Source organism: Macaca mulatta, chromosome 13 (assembly GCF_049350105.2).
Source record: "Macaca mulatta isolate MMU2019108-1 chromosome 13, T2T-MMU8v2.0, whole genome shotgun sequence".
Classification (NCBI taxonomy): domain Eukaryota; kingdom Metazoa; phylum Chordata; class Mammalia; order Primates; family Cercopithecidae; genus Macaca; species Macaca mulatta.
Window position 1 is genome coordinate 93,392,752 of NC_133418.1, and position 21,150 is coordinate 93,413,901.

At 44.3% G+C, this 21,150-nt stretch overlaps 1 protein-coding gene across 1 annotated transcript in view; it reads left to right on the forward strand.

Moving 5' to 3' along the window:
* Nucleotides 1-12,018, forward strand: part of SRD5A2 (steroid 5 alpha-reductase 2) — a 58,725-nt gene extending 46,707 nt beyond the window's left edge. The window contains exons 2-5 of the mRNA XM_001105329.5: nucleotides 425-588; nucleotides 2,712-2,813; nucleotides 5,035-5,185; nucleotides 8,200-12,018. Coding sequence (XP_001105329.2) covers nucleotides 425-588; nucleotides 2,712-2,813; nucleotides 5,035-5,185; nucleotides 8,200-8,266 — 484 coding nt within the window. The 3' untranslated portion in view covers nucleotides 8,267-12,018. The remainder of the gene's footprint in view (nucleotides 1-424; nucleotides 589-2,711; nucleotides 2,814-5,034; nucleotides 5,186-8,199) is intronic.
* The last annotated feature ends 9,132 nt before the right edge of the window (nucleotides 12,019-21,150 follow it).

Sequence of the window (21,150 nt, forward strand, 5' to 3'; positions counted from 1 at the left end):
ACATGTACAAGATGGTACATGTACCAACATGGTACATGTACAAGATGGTACATGTACCAACATGGTACATGTACAAGATGGTACATGTACCAACATGGTACATGTACAAGATGGTACATGTACCAACATGGTACATGTACAAGATGGTACATGTACCAACATGGTACATGTTATTCATTATTTATTATGCAAATTATTTATGTATTCTGTGTTGTTGATTATTTCTTAGTGGTTGTACTTTTCAGGTATGGAATTATTTTGGCCTGTGATACACATCCTCCTGGAGAAGATAATTTGTATTGAGTTAAGGCTAAATGGCTGTCTGGTCTTTGTACCTTCTGGTGTGAGCTTAAGAAAGAGGTGGGGATGAGACCATGTTCTTTTTTAACAGTGAATCCTAACCTTTCCTCCCCATGTGTCCCAGGACATTTGTGTACTCACTGCTCAATCGAGGGAGGCCTTATCCAGCTGTACTCATTTTCCGAGGCATTGCCTTCTGCGCTGGAAATGGATTCCTTCAAAGCTACTATCTGATTTACTGTGCTGAATACCCTGATGGGTGGTACACAGACATACGGTTTTGCTTGGGTAAGTGAATCTAGCCACTTCTCACCTACTCCCCAGTTAACAACCCTTCCCACAGTCTACGTCGCCATGGCCTCTCCCTACTGCAATAACCTGCTAATGATCCCATCTTCCCCTCCCTCACCCCTACCCTGGTCTTTTCTCTATATGGTAGCCAGAGAGATTGTTTAAACACATATCATGCCGTTTCCCATTGCAAAACTCTCCAGTAGATTTCCTTTACTCTCAAAATACAAATTCTTTCCCACTGCCTTTAAATTCTAAATGTTCTTGGTGTTTCCAATTTCCCAACCTCTTTTCCAGGCTCGCTGCACCTCCTTTTCTGTGCTCCAGTGCCAGTGGCCTTCCTGCTTTGCCACCAGCTGTCAGACTTGTCCGGCCCCAGTGTTTTTGTGTAGGACTGTTCCCTCTGCCTAGCACAGGGGTGTCCAGTCTTTTGGCTTCCCTGGGATACATTGGAATAAGAAGAATTGCCTCGGGCTACACATATAATACACTAACACCAATGATAGCTGATGAGCTAAAAAGAAATTTCATAATGTTTTAAGAAAGTGTACAAATTTGTGTTGGGCCACATCCAAAACTGTCCTGGGCTGCGGGCTGGACAAGCTTGGCCTAGAAGGCTTTGCCCCCATGTATTCATGGGGGTTGATTCCTCACGTTATTTAGTTCACCACCAATTTGCACCTCCTCAAAGGGACTTTCCCTGACCACCCTATCTAAAATAGTTGAAGACACTGCTGTGTGTGCTAACCCCCTTCCTTCCCCACTCCCCTGCCATCCCTCCCCAGATACCCTTTCTTCCAGGCCAATGATCGTTTGACTAGACAAGGTGGAAAATCCTTGTTTTATATTGTATCAGATAAGGTGAGAACAGACCTGATTGTTTTAACTAAACTATTCTTGCTTTTTGCCTGACGTATTTTGAAAAGCACTAATGTGCTTTGCTGAGAGGTTGGGTTGGACCTTTATGTGGGACGGTGAGTGTTTCTGGGCTATAGTAACACCCTTTGGGATGCAGGAACTAGCATCCCCGATCCTGGCTCTCCTCACCTCAGAACAGGGCCCTTTCTGTACCAGTGGATAGTGTACGTGGAGACACCACTGGGATATGTGGCTGAGTAAAACAAATAAAGATGTGAACAGTGTGTGTAGTATGCTACTTTTAATGTCAGAATGTGTATGTGTGGGGGTGTGTGTGTGAACTGGTAGTGGTGGAAGTCAGTTTGTTAGTGGCCATGCCTCCAAATGAGCTCACATTATTTTTATGAGAGTGGGTGTTTCAGTCAGGAATGCGCTCAGAAAACCAAATAATAGTGACTGGAAGAATTCAGAATTCCTAGTTCTTACATAACAACAAGTGTCGAAGCAGGTGGCTTCTGCGTTCCTGTGGTTGCTTACCGACACCATTAATAACTCAGGCACTTTCTGTCTCCTCTATTCTTAGCATGTTTACCTGTGGTCCTCTTGTTAGTCACTTCATGGTTGCAAGATGTTGACTGTAGCTCAAGGCATTACATCTGGCAATCAAGACAGGAAGAAGGAGGAAGTAGGGGCACCGGTCTTGCCTGCACCTTTTATCAGAAAAGCAAACGATTTCCAAGGAAGTCCCCCCACCAAGACTTCACTTTACATCTTATTGGCGGAACTGGCTCGTGTGACCACCTTTCTCAATTCAGCCTCTATAGTGGGAGATGGCAAAAGAAAAGGGGCTGGAATTGGCTGTTGAGATATGCAACCTCGATTTGACTCTTTGTGAATGAGCTAAAGGCTTACTATTATGATCCGTTCGTTTATTTGTTTATGTATTTAAATACTGGACAATGGTGCTGCCTCCTGCTGTCCTCTCTTTTCCGACCTGTCTCCATCGGTGGTGCCACTGTGCACTTTCAGCCTGAGTCTAGGAAACAGCCCACCCAGTGCTCCCCATTCAGGACCAGGACTCATTGCCCTCCCCACTTTCTGCCGTATCTTAGGACCATTCTTAGATTTAGAAATTAAATGCCCTTCCCTTCATTTTTAGGAATTAAATGGCCCTCCTTTCATTTTAGCTTAGCTTGTGAAAAAGGCACCAAAATCTGGACACATTTTTTAAAACATTTCTCCTTTCTCTCTTCTTTGTCAAGGTGTCTTCTTATTTATTTTGGGAATGGGAGTCAACATCCATAGTGACTATATATTGCGCCAGCTCAGGAAGCCTGGAGAAATCACCTACAGGATTCCACAAGGTAATGTCTCCCCTGCCCCCAGACTCACTCTTCCCTTGAGCCTGCTCCGGGGATGATGCTATGGTAGCAGATGGAGAGGGGACGGTGAGGGCACAGATGATACAATACCTCTCAGCTTGCTTTTGACTTCCCCTGCATACCCAGTCCCATCACAGTACGTCTGCATTTCTGACCTGAACCCAGAAGCTTAAGAGAGCTACCAGGGCCCTCAGTAAGGTGCGAGGCCACAATACCTGGAAGTGGGAGAGAGTGGGAGATTTGAGTAGGGTTAGAATCAGCTACCTACAACCTCATTGCAGTAGGTAAGATTGTCATGTACAGAGGACTGATCCTTTCTAGGTTTGCAAATGATGCTGAATGCTTGGCCAATAAATGTGTCCCCTCTAATTGATCTAGACTTATCTTGTGAGCAGTTAAGGCTAGAACTTGTGTATTTCCTGCCACTTGTATATACTTTTAAAGGTGTAGAGAACTATATTTACTTAATAGAAACTTAGGATGGGAGATCTTACAAGCACAAGTGCATTTTTGGAGATAAAGGTGAGCATGTTTGTAATCCTAACCGTTCCAAAGAAACCAGGGTATGAGAGGCCGGGCGCAGTGGCTCAAGCCTGTAATCCCAGCACTTTGGGAGGCCGAGACAGGTGGATCACGAGGTCAGGAGATTGAGACCATCCTGGCTAACACGGTGAAACCCCGTCTCTATTAAGAAATACAAAAAACTAGCCGGGCGAGGTGGCGGGTGCCTGTAGTCCCAGCTACTCGGGAGGCTGAGGCCAAAGAATGGCGCGAACCCGGGAGGCGGAGCTTGCAGTGAGCTGAGATCGGGCCACTGCACTCCAGCCTGGGTGACAGAGTGAGACTCCGTCTCAAAAAAAAAAAAAAAAAAAAAAAAAAGAAACCAGGGTATGAGAAGGACAAATATATGCAAATGGGAGTGAATCAGTCCAAGTCATCCTTCAATAGATTTAGATGGGTATTTGTGTAAGTCCTTGGTTTCTACCCTTTTTGATGTAAATACAACCCTTTATTTACATCAAAAAATTTCCTCAATTATGACATGATGTTAGTGCACATTAATAGTCATTGGTGTCAAAGTTACTATGAATTCAGTAACATATTCAAATGAATTTGAATGTTGTTAATATCCTAACAGTATCTACATCAAACAGAAATAATTTAGTAGGTTAGGATGTGCCATTTACTGTATTCATAGACAATTTATAGGCCCTTTGCATTAGATCTCTGGTTCCTCCCAGGTCCTAGAGAATCACAGGTTGGGAACCACTGATGCAATCTCATCTTCAAGAAAGATTCAACTCTAAGGGGCTTTGATTTTAAAAACATTCACTCCATAACTAGATAAATAAAGAAGAACAGAGAAAGCACTTAAAAACCAGTTGCCAAGATTAGTTTCCAACTTTTGAATTATAATAGAGAATGATTTAAACACAAAATATTTTTATATAACTATAGAAAGAACAAAATTGTTTTGGTTTAAACATCCCCAGTTTAATGTGGGTAATAAAATTTGAGTGTGGATATATTTAATATCATTAGAAATATGCTGATTTCTAGATACAGTCCTGAGAGAAGAAATACCTGGTTGGATAGAAAATGAAACATTTAAAATCAAGAAGCCGACTTCACCAGCCTCCAGCAGGACAAATACCTGCAGCTCCTACTCTCTAAACATGAACAGAGGAGAGTGCTTTGCAGAAGGGTGGGGAGGGGCAAATCCCATAAGAGAATCTAAATTCCTTCTCCTGTAAGTTCAGATTTTTATTATTTTAATGTAGTGTGCAGTTTCACATTTTGCGACTGTGAATGTGAAAGTGTGGGTGTCCAGGAAAGGAATGGGGAGGTAAGAAGTGGCCCCAAAACCTTTCTTAATAGAACGAAACAAAAGCCAGACCTCCTACACTTCTCCCTTGTCCTACCCAAAGCTAGTGGTCCAGCAGTTGTTAGAGATTTGGAGAGAGCCTGTTAAGCAGTTGAGGCCACTCTTCGTGACTCCAGAATGTTCTCCAGGCAACTGGCTGTTGTTGCTTTGTTTCCCCTTCTCCCCAAGAGGATTCCACCAGACTCCTACGACTATGGAGGGAGTCTCCAGCCCCACATTTGTTCTTGCTGCCTTTGTGTATTTTGGAACAACACAGATGAGTTTAATGTCACAATGATTCAGTTGCAATGATTGACCTTCTGATTCTTCTGCATGCAGGTGGCTTGTTTACGTATGTTTCTGGAGCCAATTTCCTTGGTGAGATCATTGAATGGATCGGCTATGCGCTGGCCACTTGGTCCCTCCCAGCACTTGCATTTGCATTTTTCTCAGTTTGTTTCCTTGGGCTGCGAGCTTTTCACCACCATAGGTAAACTTTTCAATAAAAGCGGCAGCATTCATGTAGCTTTCTTCTTCTCCAAACAGGCTTTTAACCCGCAGAGGAAGATTTAGAAACCGAAGATATTTATCTTTTTAAGGGAAGGTTGATACAATAATCTGGGTTAGCATATTCTGACTTACTGGGCTTGTATTGAAGTTGGAAGTTAGCTGGATGAGAGTAGCAGTAATAAAATTTTTTGAAGAACAAACATAAGTCCATGTAAACTGAGGTGATGGCCGGGAAGGTCCTGTGCCTGTCTTGCTGAAGAAGGCTGTCCAGCGAGAAGTGCCTTGCACCCACATGAGTTAGCTGACCCAGGCTCTGTGCCCACCAGGCAGGCTTACCTGGAGATGGTTAGAAAAAGCCTCAAGAAGCAGAAGAAGCTGCTTCCATTTCCATGCTTCAATTTCATCCCCTCCCACCACATTTCTGGAAATGTGTGCCATAGGTAGGACCATGGCCAGCACTTTCCAAAGCTCCACAGATATTTATTTATTTATTTATTTTTGAGTCAGAGTCTCACTCTGTTCCCAGGCTGAAGTGCAATGGGGCGATCTTGCCTCACTGCAGCCTCCACCTCCCAGGTTCAAGCGATTCTCCCACCTCAGCCTCCCAAATAGCCGAGACTACAGGCCCACCACCATGCCCAGCTAACTTTTTGTGTTTTTAGTAGAGACAGGGTTTCACCATGTTGGCCAGGCTGGCCTTGAACTCCTGACCTCAAGTGATCTGCCCGCTTCGGCCTCCCAAAGTGCTGGGATTACAGGCATAAGCCACCGCGCCTGGCCTCCACAGATGTTCTGAGGCACAGCAGGCTAGAGAGCCACAGGGAAAAAGTACTATTTTGGTGACTATGTGGCTGCTATTTTTAGCTACAAGATTTGGTGCTAACAGTTCAGGTAATCACAGAGCCCTGGAACTCCAGAAGGATTATTTCCCCTGGAATCTCTGCAATGCCAGGGTTTATTTTGGTACTGCCTTCCTTCCCTGACACCCACCCTCTATAAATCATAACCAAGGCCAACCCTGGCTTCCGAGGAAGGTAGGACAAGAAATCGCATGTATGGGGCAATCTTAGGACTGCCCCATCTGCTGGGAAATGCCAGGAATTGCAGGTGTTTCGGAACCCTCCCTCTGAAGGTCTGGCCTAAAGCTTCACTAACCTAGGGTGGAGTGGGGACAAAAGAATTAACTAAAAGTATGGCTGGAAGTGAAAGGTAATATATTAGGTTGTTAACAGGCTTTAAATTACCAAGTGTAAATTTCAGATCCTTTCCCTAAAATGGCTTTTGTGGAAAGAGAAAGCCTATAATTACTGGAGACTATGGATACTCAAACAGGGAATGAATGGTCTTGGAAGCAGGACCCTGGGATTATGACTCAATGCCTAGTTTTGAAGATTTAACTAAGAATGAGTTCCTTTTTTTCTGAGTAGAATTGTTCGAGGACAACGTTCTGAAATGAAGCAACAGCTCATGACCTATTCCTACCACCTCCTAGACTCTGTGAGGAAAGGTGGCAGAGGGTTCCTAGCCCATAAGAGAGTCATAACAGTTCTTACCATTTCAGGCTGGGTCTGCTGCCCACCAGAGGCAGAGCAAGCAGGGGAGAAGAGAAGGCATCACCCAGCACTTGGAGGGCCCCTGGGAAGCGTGGACTCTACCGTGCTTGGTTAGGAGAGGGGCTATAATTCCACTAGACGTTTCCAGCTGCTGCAACAATAAAACCCAAACTGAGGCCTCATTCTGTGATGTCATACCTCCTAGACAAGGGCCAGAAGGCATAGTTTTTAATAGGCTAACAGGACTTTGTGAAGGCTCCTATAAAACAAAGCCAGGCACTCACAGCAGAGGCAGCACTGGCGGAGGCAGCCCACCAGCCTTCTCAAATCACAGTACCGAAAACTAGCCACCTTTTGTAACTTATTATTTGCCCCCTAGTTCAAACTAAGGTACTTTAACAGAGTGTATCATCTTGATTATGCCTTGAGGACTGCCAGTGTCAACTAGTTAGGAGGACAGCCTGGCAACTTAAGGACAAAGGATTCTTATAAGATGCATTTGTCTCCTGTGGCTGCTGCAACACATCACCACAAACTGGGAGGCTTAAAACAACGCAGATTTGTCCTTTCATAGTTCTGGAGGCTGGAAGTTTGAAATCGAGGTGTAGGCAGGGCCATGCCCCCAAGATGGCTCTAGGGAAGAATTTTTCCTTGCCTCTTTTTAGCTTCTAATGGTGGCCGACAGCACTTGGTGTTCTGTGGCTTATAGCTACATCACTGATCTCTGCCTCCGTCTTCACATGGCCTTCTCTCCTGTGGGTCTCTGTCTCTGTCTCTTTGTCTTTTCTCCTCTTCTTTTTAGGACACAGTCACATTGGATTAAGGGCATACCCTGCTCCAGTATGACCTCATCTTAATTAATTTTATCTGCAATGGTCCTAGTTCCAGAAAAAAAAAATTACCCTTTCAGATACTGGGAGTTAGGACTTTAACATATCTTTTGACAAGACAGAATTCAACTCATGATACATGGTGATATTTTGCTAGCATTCCCAGGCCTTATGAAAGGACATTTTCCTGGGAACATTGCTGGTTCTCTTTGCCCATAGTCTTTGGTTCCCTGTATTTCCCAGCTGAATCCAAACAAGTACTTCCTTCCGGATACACTTTTTTTTTTTTTCTGGTAGAATATACATAACAAAAATTTTACCACTTTAGCCATTTTTAAGTGTAAAATTCAGTGGCATTAGGTACATTCAAAATGTTGCACAGCCATCACCACTACCCTCTGCCTATTACTTTTCATTTCCCAGCAAAAGAAGCTTCAACATTTACAAGAAATAGGCTGTGGGAAGGAGAAATAAGAATCATAAATGACTATTGAAATAGTCAGACTCGAGATAACTGTAGGTTGACTTGTAACAAAGATTTGTTAACAGCAAACCTCAGCTGTCAGCCACTGCCCCATTATATGTACAATGATTCCTTTCTTGTCTTTTAGGTTCTACCTCAAGATGTTTGAGGACTACCCCAAATCTCGGAAAGCCCTTATTCCATTCATCTTTTAAAGAAACCAAATTAAAAAGGAGCAAAGCTCCCACAACGCTGATGTAAACTGTCAAGCTGCTGAAACTGCAATTTCCATGATATAATAGTCCTCCATATATATATATGTATGTACATATATAATAGTAGGTCTCCTGGCGTTCTGCCAGCTGGCCTGGGGATTCTGAGTGGTGCCTGCTTAGAGTTTACTTCTACCCTTCCAGGGACCCCTATCCTGATCTCCAATTGAAGCTTCAAAAAGCCACTTTTCCAAATGGCAACGGTTGCTTCTTAGGTATTGCTCTGAGAAAGTACAAACTTCTCCTATTTCTTTCACTGGGCAATCCAAGTACACGTGGCTTCATACCCACTCCCTGTCAATGTAGGACAACTCTGTAATCAAGAATTTTTTGGCTTGAAGGCAGTGCTTACAGACCTTATTAAAGGTATACATTTTGTACGCATACAGAGTAGCAGAGATTTAAACTCTGAAGCCACACAGACCCAGAGCAAACCCACTCCCAAATGAAAACCCCAGTCACGTCTTCCTTTTCCTTGGTTAATTAGGAAAGATGAGAAATTATTAGATAGACCTTGAATACAGGAGCCCTCTCCTCATAGTGCTGAAAAGATACTGATGCATTGACCTCATTTCAAATGTATGCAGTGTCTTAGTTGATGAGTGCCTCTGTTTTCCAGAAGATTTCACAATCCCCGGAAAACTGGTATGGCTATTCTTGAAGGCCAGGTTTTAATAACCACAAAGAAAAAGGCATGACCCTGGATGGCTGCTGGGAGAGTAGAGAACAGCATGATCCTGGATGGCTACTAAGAGGATAGAGAACAGTTTTACAATAGACATTGCAAACTTTCATGTTCTTGGAAACTGGTGGCAATATCCAAAAAAAAAAAAAAAGTAAGCGTAAAACAAAGAGAATTAATGATGAGGTTACATGCTGCTTGCCTCCACCAGATGTCCACAATGATGTGAAGTACAGCAGAAGCCCCAAGCAACTTTCCTTTCCTGGAACTTCTTCATTGTAGTTCTCAGAACCTGTTCAAAAAGGTGTCTCCTAGGGGCAGCTTGAATGCCTCCCTCACATGAGCTGCAGGCAGAGGCTGAAAGTTGCAGACAGAAGGGCACATCTGGGCAGAAAACCTGTTTTGTTTGCCTCAGACTTTTTTTGTTTTTTACAAAGTTTCAAAAACGTAAAAATTAGGAGATTCCTTCATAGAACTCTGGCATTCTAATTTCATTTAAAAAGCTGGAGGATCTGAGCATTCAGAGCCCACATTTCCACACCAGAACTGGAACTACGTAGCTAGTAAGCATTTGCGTTTGCAAACTCTTGTGAAGCGGTCACCCCGGCATGGGTGCTGAGATATGGACTCTAAGGAAGGGGCCGAACGCTTGTAATTGGAATATATGGAAATATTTGTCTTCTCAGGCCTGTGTTTGTGGAATGCATTGTCAATATTTAGCAAACTGTTTTGAGAAATGAGCACCAGTGGTATTAAGTACAGAAACTCACTATATAAGTCACAGAGGAAACTTGGAAGGTCTGAGGATGATGTTGATTACTGAAAAATACAGATTGCAATCATATAAATAAATGTTCTTCTTGTTCATTAAATACCTTAAAAATTATGGATGTTAAGTAATTTTGTTTGAATTAAAATATCCTGGGACTTCTGGAGATTTTCACAAGATATTGAGGTGTGCTTCTCTGTCCCTCCTTCCCCCGTTCCCATTCACCCTGTCTGTAGTGTCGTTTCCTTTCTTCTCTTCTCTCTTCATGAAATTAGGGGCTGTGTGCTGGAAATAAAGAAGTATGACTTATAGAGCCTCTCAGCCACAATTCAGAACTACAAGGAAGTACAATAAACGTGCGGGAAAATGTCCTGAGGATAGACGCCACTCTTGGTGCTGAGGAATACACAGGGAGAATGAATACACTTGGTGAAATAAATCTTCAGGTGTAGCTTGAGCTCTGAGACACAAAAGACTTCCAGTTCTCTCCATGACATTGAAAACCACCTTGCTTAAGTCCTTTATTTTACTACCCACGTAAAACATCCAGGCCGATCGTTGAGATGAAATAAGTGTACAATAAATGGCAGTACTCAGTCTCAGGACAAAACTGCCATTTGGCAATTTCATTTTTTGCCACAAGAGGGCGCTTTCTAAAATAGTATTTAGCCCAACTTTGACTTAATTAGGTAATTAACATACTGGGGGGACCCCAGTCCTCTCGCCTGATGGTGGACATTTCAAGTTAGCATGATTGTGGAACTTCTTCATCTGAATATAGGGCAGGGTAGCGTGAACTCTATGAAAGCTGAAACCTTCCCTTGATAATTCAGGTATTCTCAGTGTTCTAGGGCTGTTGTGTTCAATGACAGTTTGTCATTGTTTAGGGCTAGGATATGTATGTGGATTAAATACAGTAAAGGTCTGAATGTGTGCTCATCTCTAAACATATTTCTTCCCACTTTTAAAAATAGAGTGCAACAAAATTATAGTTAATTGAGGTTTCCGTGGAGTGTTTTGTGGCTAAAACAGTCTAACAGTGTCCTAGCTCACAAGATACTGTCTCTTGGTCTTGCTGAAGCTTTCACGGAAGAGGCGTTTTCCTGCCAACCTGGAAGAAAATGTTGAGTTTTGCTTGTTTTTCAGAATTTAGACTTAAAGAGCTGAAGCAGACCTCAGACATCAGCTATTCCGACCGCTTCATATGATAGGTAGTGACATTGAGACCCACAGAGTTCAAAGGCCTCCTCACAGCTGGTACAGAGCTGGTCAGAGCAGCCATCTCATTTTGTCCCTTTGAGGGTCAGAAGTATGTTTTTTTCTGCTTAAGGCACAGCCTTTAGGGCTGCCATCTGGATTTCTGCAGAGCTCATGCAGGAGAAAAATAGCCAGAGCTTAAGTGCTATTGCACAATTCATTTTGTACACCTATTGTCCCATGCCTGTGTGTGTGAGGCTTCCCTCGCTCTGTGGGAGCATCAGGCTCTGCCCTTTCCTAAACCTATTTGACAGAATAGAGAGTTTTCCTTCATTGGTGTAGTCAAGACAACATGTGTGTTCAGCATGGAAAAAGGTTTCAGGTCATAAACCCCTTTATCCCTAATGCTTACTTTCATAAAGAACAACACTGGGTCCACTGTATTCTAAAAGGAAAACGGAGCTCTAATGAGAAATACGCAATTAAACAGCTATTTAGGCAGCTTAGACCCTTTCAGGAACAAATAAATAAATCCATGGTTTTACAACCCTGAAGTTTGATAATAGCTCTCTTGAATTTTTGTGGTTACCTCATGGCAATCTCACTAAGAAGCAGGGGATCAAGCTCTTGGCACATGAAGGAATAGATTCATGAAGATTCATTTCCTTTCCCGCTTGGCCTTTTGGTTCTCTCATAAGCTGTGAGCTGAGGTCCACCCAGGGAAAACAAGGAGGGTAACGGCAAATGTAAAGTGAATCTTTCTAGAGAAGGGTGCTGATTATTTTATAGCATCTACACTATCCTGTGATGAAAGAAAGAGGCATCGAGCCAGGAGGCAATGTGAGTTCTTGGGTGATTTAATAAGCCATTGAGTGGATTTAATTTCTAAGTAAGAGATTTGTTCATTCTTTGTGCAAGTCCATGGAGTTGTGATCTTAAAAAGTTCTGTGTTATTTGCATTGTGCCTCATTTCTCCCCATCAACCTTAGCTTGAGATTTGGATGAATAAAATAAATAATTGGAGAAGATTAAAGTATGCACCAAGCTGTGTTAGTTTCTTTAGTCTTGTCTTTTTTGGGTTGAGGGTTTGGTTTCGCTCAATGCAGTCACAATCTAGATTCTTTATTGGAGGGATAGCCAATATCCCTTCCGACATGGCAAGCTGGCTGGGAGGAGGAGGACAACAGAGAAAGTGGAGGAAGGGGGGGAGTAATGAGGGAGGGTCCAAGGGAGGGTTGGCATTGGAAGGCCCTTGGGAGAGACGGGCCTCCCACTGACAGAGTGGGCTTCCTACCTTTCCTGTGTCCAGGCTGCACAAGCCTGATCCCTTCTTTATCCTCCCAGGAAAAGACGTCCCTCTGAGAGAGAGAATAAACACTTGTTAGAGCTCCATTTCATAAGAGAAGAAGCTGACTTTTAAAAAACACAAGCCATATGGCTGTGCTTCACCATAAATAATTGTATTTCTGTCTGCTCACCTCGTAAAGATAGTTTTAGTTCTGCGTGGCAGTGACATTGTGAGAAGGAGGTGAAGTAATTGCTCTTAGAGTGTGTGGCAGCATCCAAGTCGGCTGAGGCCAATGGGGAGATGGGAGCATCCAGAGGAATAAGCAACGGCCAGGGTTCCCCTTTTCAAGGCCTTTGTTTTCCTTTACTCCAGACGCACTCCCCCAAAGGATCCTTCCTTCTAGAGATGCATTTTTACAGTGTTGACTAGAAAGCATTACCGTAAAATCAATTAAATTTTGTCAATTCATTAATGCCCTCATTTGTTACAAGTTGCCTTTCAGATACTATTTCATTAAAATAATCCTTTCTGGTGGTTTATAACAGGATAAGCTCTCAACAGATAAGTAAGTGAGGGGAAGTAAAAATAGGAGTAATAAAATAAAATAAAGCCAGAGATAAAGTTAAAATGCAAAAATGCTGTCCGAAAGATCATGTACAGTGGCTAAATCTAGACATAAATTGGGTCCTGAGTCTTCAAAGTACAGAAGGAAATTACTAGTTGCTAAATCCACAACATTCATAAAAGGAAAACAACTTGACCAGGGAAACACAACTATTACTGGTACTAAGACTCATGATACATTTCTACGCTGTGTGATGTGGGGAACTACGTTCATGAGAGCATCTTTACAGTAAATGCAGGGGTCACTTTGTGCAGCTGCTTATAATGTCTTTCCACAGGGCAACATTCTAATGCCGCAGCTCAATTCTTTAGAAGCAAAGGGGATGAGGAGTCTTTTTTTTTTCCACTTAGGATGTAGAAAGCCACCAGATAACCATCCCTACTCTAAAAATGAGAAAAAGCCAGATAGTCTATAAAATTATAACTTTTGAGCCCTTTAATGAACCGAGATAGGAGAGCAACCAGAAGAACTGAATTTCAAAGGAAACACACAAATGGTTTGACTTTCAGCAGAGTATGGAAGGAAGAGGGTAATGGCCGTAAGAGTGGGAAGGAAGAAAACAACAGAAATTTCAATGAATTCCCGACAGCTGAGTGGAACTTAGCGTGAGTTTAGAATCCCTGGGAGACTCAGACACCTGGCTGACCAAGCATCCAGATCTGCCCCAGGATGAGGAGTTTCCCGGGAAACACGACTTTCTGTGCTCAAACTGGAAAGTCCTCGGCAAACTAGGATGACCTGGCCACCTTAGTCTGCTTGCTGGGTCTTTTGCCGGGTCTTTTGCGGGGTCTTTTACCCAGACCTCCACCTGGAGCTTATGAGGTGGATTGGGGACAGGGTAGGAGACCCGAGAGGGTCTTTCTTTGGTGGTGCATAGTCACAAAAGCCCACTGTATTAGTTCGTTTTCACGCTGCTGATAAAGACATACCTGAAACTGGGAATAAAAAGAGGTTTAATTGAACTTACAGTTCCACATGGCTGAGGAGGCCTCAGAATCATGGCTGCGGCAAGAGAAAAATGAGGAAAAAGCAAAAGTGGAAACCCCTGATAAACCCATCAGATCTCGTGAGACTTATTTACTATCACGAGAATAGCATAGGAAAGATCAACCCCCGTGATTCAATTACCTTCCCCTGGGTCCTTCCCACAACATGTGGGAATTCTGGGAGATACAATTCAAGTTGAGATTTAGGTGGGGACACAGCCAAACCATATCATTCTACCCCTGGCCCCTCCAAATCTCATGTCCTCACATTTCAAAACCAATCATACCTTCCCAACAGTCCCCTAAAGTGTTAATTCATTTCAGTATTAACCCAAAGTCCACAGTCCAAAGACTCATCTGAGACAAAGCAAGTCCCTTCTACCTATGTGCCTGTAAAATCAGAAGAAAGCTAGTTACTTCCTAGATAGAGTGTGGGTACAGGTATTGGGTAAATACAGCCATTCCAACTGGGAGAAACTGGCCAAAACAAAGGGGTTACAGGGCTCATGCAAGTCCAGAATCCAGCGGGTCAGTCAAATTTTAAAGCTCCAAAATGATCTTCATTGACTCCAGGTCTCGCATCCAGGTAACGATGATGCAAGAGGTGGGTTCCCATGGTCTTGGGCAGCTCCACCCCTGTGGCTTTGCAGGGTGCAGCCTCCCTCCCAGCTGCCTTCACGAGCTGGTGTTGAGTGTCTGTGGCTTTTCCAGGCACACGGTGCAAGCTGTTGGTGGATCTACCATCCTGGGGTCTGGAGAACAGTGGCCCTCTTCTCACAGCTCCACTAGGCAGTGTCCCATTAGGGGTTTTGTGTGGGGCTTTGACCCCACATTTCCCTTCCACACTGCCCTATCAGACGTTCTCCATGAGGGCCCCACCCCTGCAGCAAACTTGCCTGGGCATCCAGGTGTTTCCATACATCTTCTGAAACCTATGCAGAGCTTCCCAAACCTCAGTTCTTGGCTTCTGTGCAGCTGCAGGCTCAACATCACATGGAAGCTGCCAAGGCTGGGAGTTTTTACCCTCTGAAGCCATATCCTGAGCTGTACATTGGCCCCTTTCAGCCATGGCTGGAACGGCTGGAACATAGGGCACCAAGTCCCTAGGCTGCACACAGTACGGGGACCCTGGGCCCAGCCCATGAAGCCACTTTTTCCTTCTGGGCCTCCAGGCCTGTGATGGGAGGAGCTGTCATGAAGGTCTGTGACATGGCCTGGAGACATTTTCCCCATGGTCTTTCTTGGGGATTAACATTAGGCTCCTTGCTATTTATGAAAATTTCTGCAGCTGGCTTGAATATCTCCCCAGAAAATGGGTTTTTCTTTTCTATCACATTGTCAGGCTACAAATTTTCTAAACTTTTATGCTCTGCTTCCTTTGTAAAACTGAATGCCTTTAATAGTACCCAAGTCACCTCTCAAGTTCAAAGTTCCACAAATCTCTAGGGCAGGGGCAAAATGCCTCCAGTCTCTTTGCTAAAACATAACAAGAGTCACCTTTAGTCCAGTTCCCAACAAGTTCCTCATCTCCATCTGAGACCACGCCAGCCTGGACATTATTGTCCATATTGCAATCAGCATTTTGGGCAAAGCCATTCAACAAGTTTCTAGGAGGTTCCAAACTTTCCCACATTTTCCTGTCTTCTTCTGAGCCCTCCAAACTGTTCCAACCTCTGCCTGTTACCCGGTTCCAAAGTCACTTCCACATTTTTGGGTATCTTTTCAGCAACGCTCCACTCTACTGCTACCAATTTACTGTATTAGTTTGTTTTCATGCTGCTGATAAAGACATACCTGAAACTGGGAACAAAATGAGGTTTAATTAGACTTACAGTTATACATGGCTGAGGAGGCCTCAGAATCATGGTGGGAGGTGAAAGGCATTTCTTACATGGCAGTGGCAAGAGAAAAATGAGAATTATTCATTATCATGAGAATAGCACGGGAAAGACTGGCCCCTGTGATTCAATTACGTCCCTCCCACAACACGTGGGAATTCTGAAAGATACAATTCAAGTTGAGATTTGGGTGGGGACAAACTATATCACCCACCCTCTTCCAGGCCTTTCTGTTACAGAAAGCAAAAGCTGCAAGCCTCCGGGAGAGGGATAGGAAACCCTCCTTCTCTAAGACCCAGGGAAAGGTCCACTGACTCTAGGGGAGGGGATAAAGCATAAAAGAACCAGAAAAGAGGGCATTCAGGAAACTGCCCCATCTCCTGCTATATTGTCACTGAGAAAGGAGTAGAAGCAAAAACTATTTCTTCTAAGGGGGTGGGTGGGGAGCAGGCCGCAAATCTACCAACTCCCACCAGGAGCCTTGTGCCAAGTAGCAAGCATTAGCAGGCCATCAGGAAATGGCTCCAGTCTCAGGCAATGTTACACTGACGCTCTGATGCTGATGGTGGGGTAGACGCAGAAGCTGTCTGTCCTCAAGGAAAGGACAGGAAACCCAATCAGGACAGAAGCCTGTAGAGCTACAAAGAAGAGGTCTGCATCACTAGGGGTCCCTCCTGACTAAGTCTCCCCCACAGTCCAGCATTTGGCTGCAGAGTGTGGGATATGGTGCAGGAATGCTGAGAATTTCCCACCATAGTGGCCTGGCCCCTTAGGACTCACCTAAGACTGAGGCTGGAGTAGGGGCACCTAGAAACTAGGAACTATACTAAGTCCAGCACACACCTCACACCCAATAATGAGCAAGAGCAAAGAAGAAAAGAAGGGAAATTTTGACAAATTGTCAATAGTTGAGTGGGGCCTAGCATGAGTGTTCAGAATCCCTGGGAGCCTCACATACTCAGTTGACCAAGCATCCTGTTCTGTCCCGGACTGAGGGGTTTCCTGGGACCCAGGACTTTCCATGCTTAAACTGGAAAAGGTCCCCGCAAACTGGGGTGAGTTGGTCTCTACTGCTGGGGAGCACACAAAGAGAACCACCCATGTGGCACAGGCATGCTGAGAGCTGAGAGTAGACAAGAAACAAGGAATGGCCCCTCTGGCCCTCCAGGCCTCCCAGTAAGCACAAGGCGGCAGCAGCTCATCATAGAAAGAATCTGAAGAGTGTGGTGCGTTACAAGTTAATTCAGTAAAACAAACCCCAAATCTAGCCTGTTCCCCCAACTCCCAACTTATGATCTGGTAGAAAAGGCAAGCTTAATTCTGGGTATAAATACTATTTACCTCAGTCTCTACTGTTCCTTTATGTTTGACATTGAATAAAAAGTATGAACACACATACACATACATAAAACAAGGCAAAAAACAAAAAGATAATCCACTGTGAAGAGATAAAGCAGTCAACAGAATGAGACAAAGAAGTGGTCCAGATATTAGAACTATCAGATGGGGACATTAAACTAATTATGATTAATATATAGAAGGATCTAGAGGAAAATGTGGGCAACATGCATAAGCAGATGAAGAATGTCAGCAGAAAGACAAAAACTAAACAAATTCCAAGGGAAATGCTGACAAATTTCCCCACAATATCAAGAAATAAAGAATTAATGGGCTTGGCAGCCTGGATACAGTAAAAAAATCAGTAAACTTGGAGATAGATCAATAGATTTATCTGAACTGAAACAAAAAGAGAAAAAAATTTGTGTAATTAGAGTCCCATAAGGGAGGGGTGGGGGAAAAAGGGGAGAGGGGAGAGAGAGAGAGAGAGAGAAAGAAATTGAGAGAGATTTCTTAAGCAAATGCATAAAGAGAAAGCAGAGAGTTAGTCCTCATCTGGAAAACTGTGAAGTGGGTGAAATCTAATGTGAACAAATGATTATCCTCTTTCTTCTGGCATCATACTTTCTGGTGTGTCTCGGGCGTTGTCGGCGTCGTGGGGGAGGCACGTCCTCTCCCCGCGTGGCGTTGCCCCGGTCGACGCGTGTGTGCACCCGAGCGCGGCCCGGTGGTCCCTCCCGGCCTACTTTCTGGTGTGATGCCAGAAGAGCTGTTAAAAAATCTCCAAACTGTGTTAGCTGTTGACAGCACAAGGTCTGATTGTGTCCAGGGGATATTTGCATTTCACTGAAGGAACATTTGCATAAAAATGGAAGGTCTTCAAGGTTCACATTAATGAATTTATGGTGAAATACCACACACAACTAATGGGACTAATTCGAGGTCCAGACCTTATCTAAGACCACTCATATACATCATTCGAAGTGGTACTTACATTAAACCTTCTAGGATGAAGGCTGGACTTTTATACCCATTGTTTCAGTTGTGGCTCAAAGGGGTCCAGCCACAGGGCAGAGAGGGGCTGGAGCTGTGAGCCTGATTCCTGGGTTACTACTTTTGTTTCTGTGCTCTATGAGACTGATGCACAAACTTGGAGGCTCAGGACTGTGACAGTCCTCAACACCAGACAGTCTAGCAGAGCACCTAGAGCCATGAACTTTCCCTCCAACAGTTGCCCTACAGTCGTGCTTTTCAAAGTATGGTTTCTGGACCCCTTCATCAGAATTGCCAGGGTGCTCCTATTCTGTCTGATCTACTTTGACATTTAGTCAGGTTCTCACCACACTTTATCCCACCTTTTCAGAGCCACCACTATCTCTCAGAATTGTCATAAAAGTTTCTCAACTGATCTCCCCACTTCCATACTTGCTTCCCCATAGTGTATTCTCAATACAGCAAGCAGTCAGAGTGACACTTTTACAAGTACTTGTAAACCTTTTCGCATCACCTTGAAAACAGTATTTGGGCTCCCATCTCACCCAGACCAAAAAGTAAGTCTTTGCAGTGGCCTACAAAGCTCTACAGAACCTGGGCCCCATTACCTCTCTGACTTTATCTCCTGTTGCTCTCCATGTGGCCCACTGTCCAGTACCATGCTGACTTCCTGGAAGATCCTGAAAACCCCCACAGCCCCAGGATCTTTGCACATGCTCACTCCTCTGCCTGGAATGCTCTTCTTTTAGAAACTCCCGTGGCTCACCTCTCACTTCCTTCTGGTGTCTGCTCTAATACCACCTTGTAAGAAAGGTCTTTCCTGCCCATCCTGTTCAACATAGAGCCCCGCTCCTACCCTTGGTACAGTTTCTGCCTTATCCCTATAATGGTTTTCAAAGCACTTACCACCGTCTAACACACAAGATAGTTCCTAGTATATGTGTTAGTTCTCTGTCTTTCCCCACTGGACTATAAGCCCCCTGAGAGGAAGGACTGGTGTGCTTCGTTCTCTCATGTGTCATCAGTATTTGCATGGGTACCTGGCATAAAATGAGAGCTTAGTAAATATTTACACTATGGGAAGAGCTAGAAGCAAATTTTGCTTTCTCTAAATAAGGGGGTACTTGGAGAGAAAAGAACTCCTAAACATGGCTAAAACATGTGCAAGCTTTAATGCTGCTTCCCATCATCCTGAGACCTGCGAGGAATAAAAGAAAGAATGTCAAGGTGAATGGGTTTTTTTTTTTTTTTTTTTTTTTTTTTTTTTTTTTTTTGAGACGGAGTCTCCCTCTGTCGCCCAGGCTGGAGTGGCCGGATCTCAGCTCACTGCAAGCTCCGCCTCCTGGGTTCACGCCATTCTCCTGTCTCAGCCTCCCGAGTAGCTGGGACTACAGGCGCCCGCCACCTCGCCCGGCTAGTTTTTTGTATTTTTTAGTAGAGACGGGGTTTCACGGTATTAGCCAGGATAGTCTCGATCTCCTGACCTCGTGATCCGCCCGTCTCGGCCTCCCAAAGTGCTGGGATTACAGGCTTGAGCCACCGCGCCCGGCCAGAATGGGTTTTTAAAGGCTGGATAGATCTTGACATTCCAGGTAATTAATACATGACTCCTGTTCATGACAGAGAAGGTAGTGGTGTTTGCATCGTCGTATGGGTCTCCAAGGGGGCTGGGCCTGGTCTCATCCAACCAAGCATAGAGCAGAGTGTCCAAGCAGGTCCTGGCAGGTGTGGTGGAAGATTGGCAGTGGCCACTGGATGAGGTGCATGTTCTGATGCCTTAGGCAGTCCTGGACAGACGGTCATTTGGCTCCTTTTTAGGATAGGTTGGCCACTTGTCAAGTGTGTCTAGGCCTTCAGGCTGGGCTGCTTAGTCATAAGTAATACACTAACCCTTTAAACACACACACACACACACACACACACACACACACACACACACACACACACAGTTCCACATTTCAGCTCTCATTCTGGTGCCTCAATTCAACTTGTCCTACGATTATGTTGCATTTTCAGCTTTATACTTAAGGTCTACACATAATTCCACTACATTAGGAAACAATCTTGTGACAAAAATTCTCATTACAAGTGTCATTTTCTTGAGGAACTCCCATAGAGGGTGATATGGTTTGGCTCTATGTCCCCAACCAAATCTCATGTCGAATTGTAATCCCCACACGTCGGGAAATGGGCCTGGTGGGAGGTGATTGAATCATGGGGATGGATTTCCCCCTTGCTGTTCTCATGACAGTGAGTGAGTTCTCATGAGATCTGTTTGTTTGAAGGCATGTGGCATGTCCCCCTTCACTCTTTCTCTTGCTTCACCATGGTAAGACGTGCTTGCTTCCCTTTCACCTTCCACTATAATTGTAAGTTTCCTGAGGCTTCCTGGGCATGCTCCCTGTTAAGCCTTTGGAACTGTGAGTCAATTAAACCTCTTCTCCTCATAAATTACCTAGTCTCAGGTAGTTCTTTATAGCAGTGTGAGAACAGACTAATACAGAAGGAATTGTCCATGAATCTTAATTAAGAAGCCAGATGCTTCCTATGCACATTAAACACTGAGGACAGGGTCGTTGGCTTATATCTTGTAAAAGGCTAACTTTCTACCTCTCCTTGCAGTTTGATTCAAAGAAGTCTAAAAGAGTCCTATGACACAAATGTCTTCCTTTCTAGCCACCGGTGAGGTCAAAAATTCCTACCCTGGCACTCTTTTTGGGAGACAGCCACTTTTACGTAAGTTAAAGCACCAGGTGACCTGAAATTGCTCTAAACTAAATGTGACTTGGCAAGGATTAAATGGTTTGGTTGATCCCTTGTCCCAGGGCAGAGAACAAGGTGAGGAAACAGAAGCAGGGGAGAAGCCTGCAGAGGGAAGGGGCTGAGTGGTACTTGGGGTGCCCTCTGGTAGTAGGGACTGCTTAGGTGCACAGATGGGAACATGAGCAAGTGGGATTGAGGTTTGAACTCTGGGCACCCCAGAGACTGGGGAGGCCAGGAAGGTAACAAGGAGTAAACTTCAGAGGAGAGATATTTAATTAACTGCAAAGAAGACAACACACTTGATTGTGAACTTCTCATCACTGGAGTGTTCCAGAGAGCCTGGAAGAT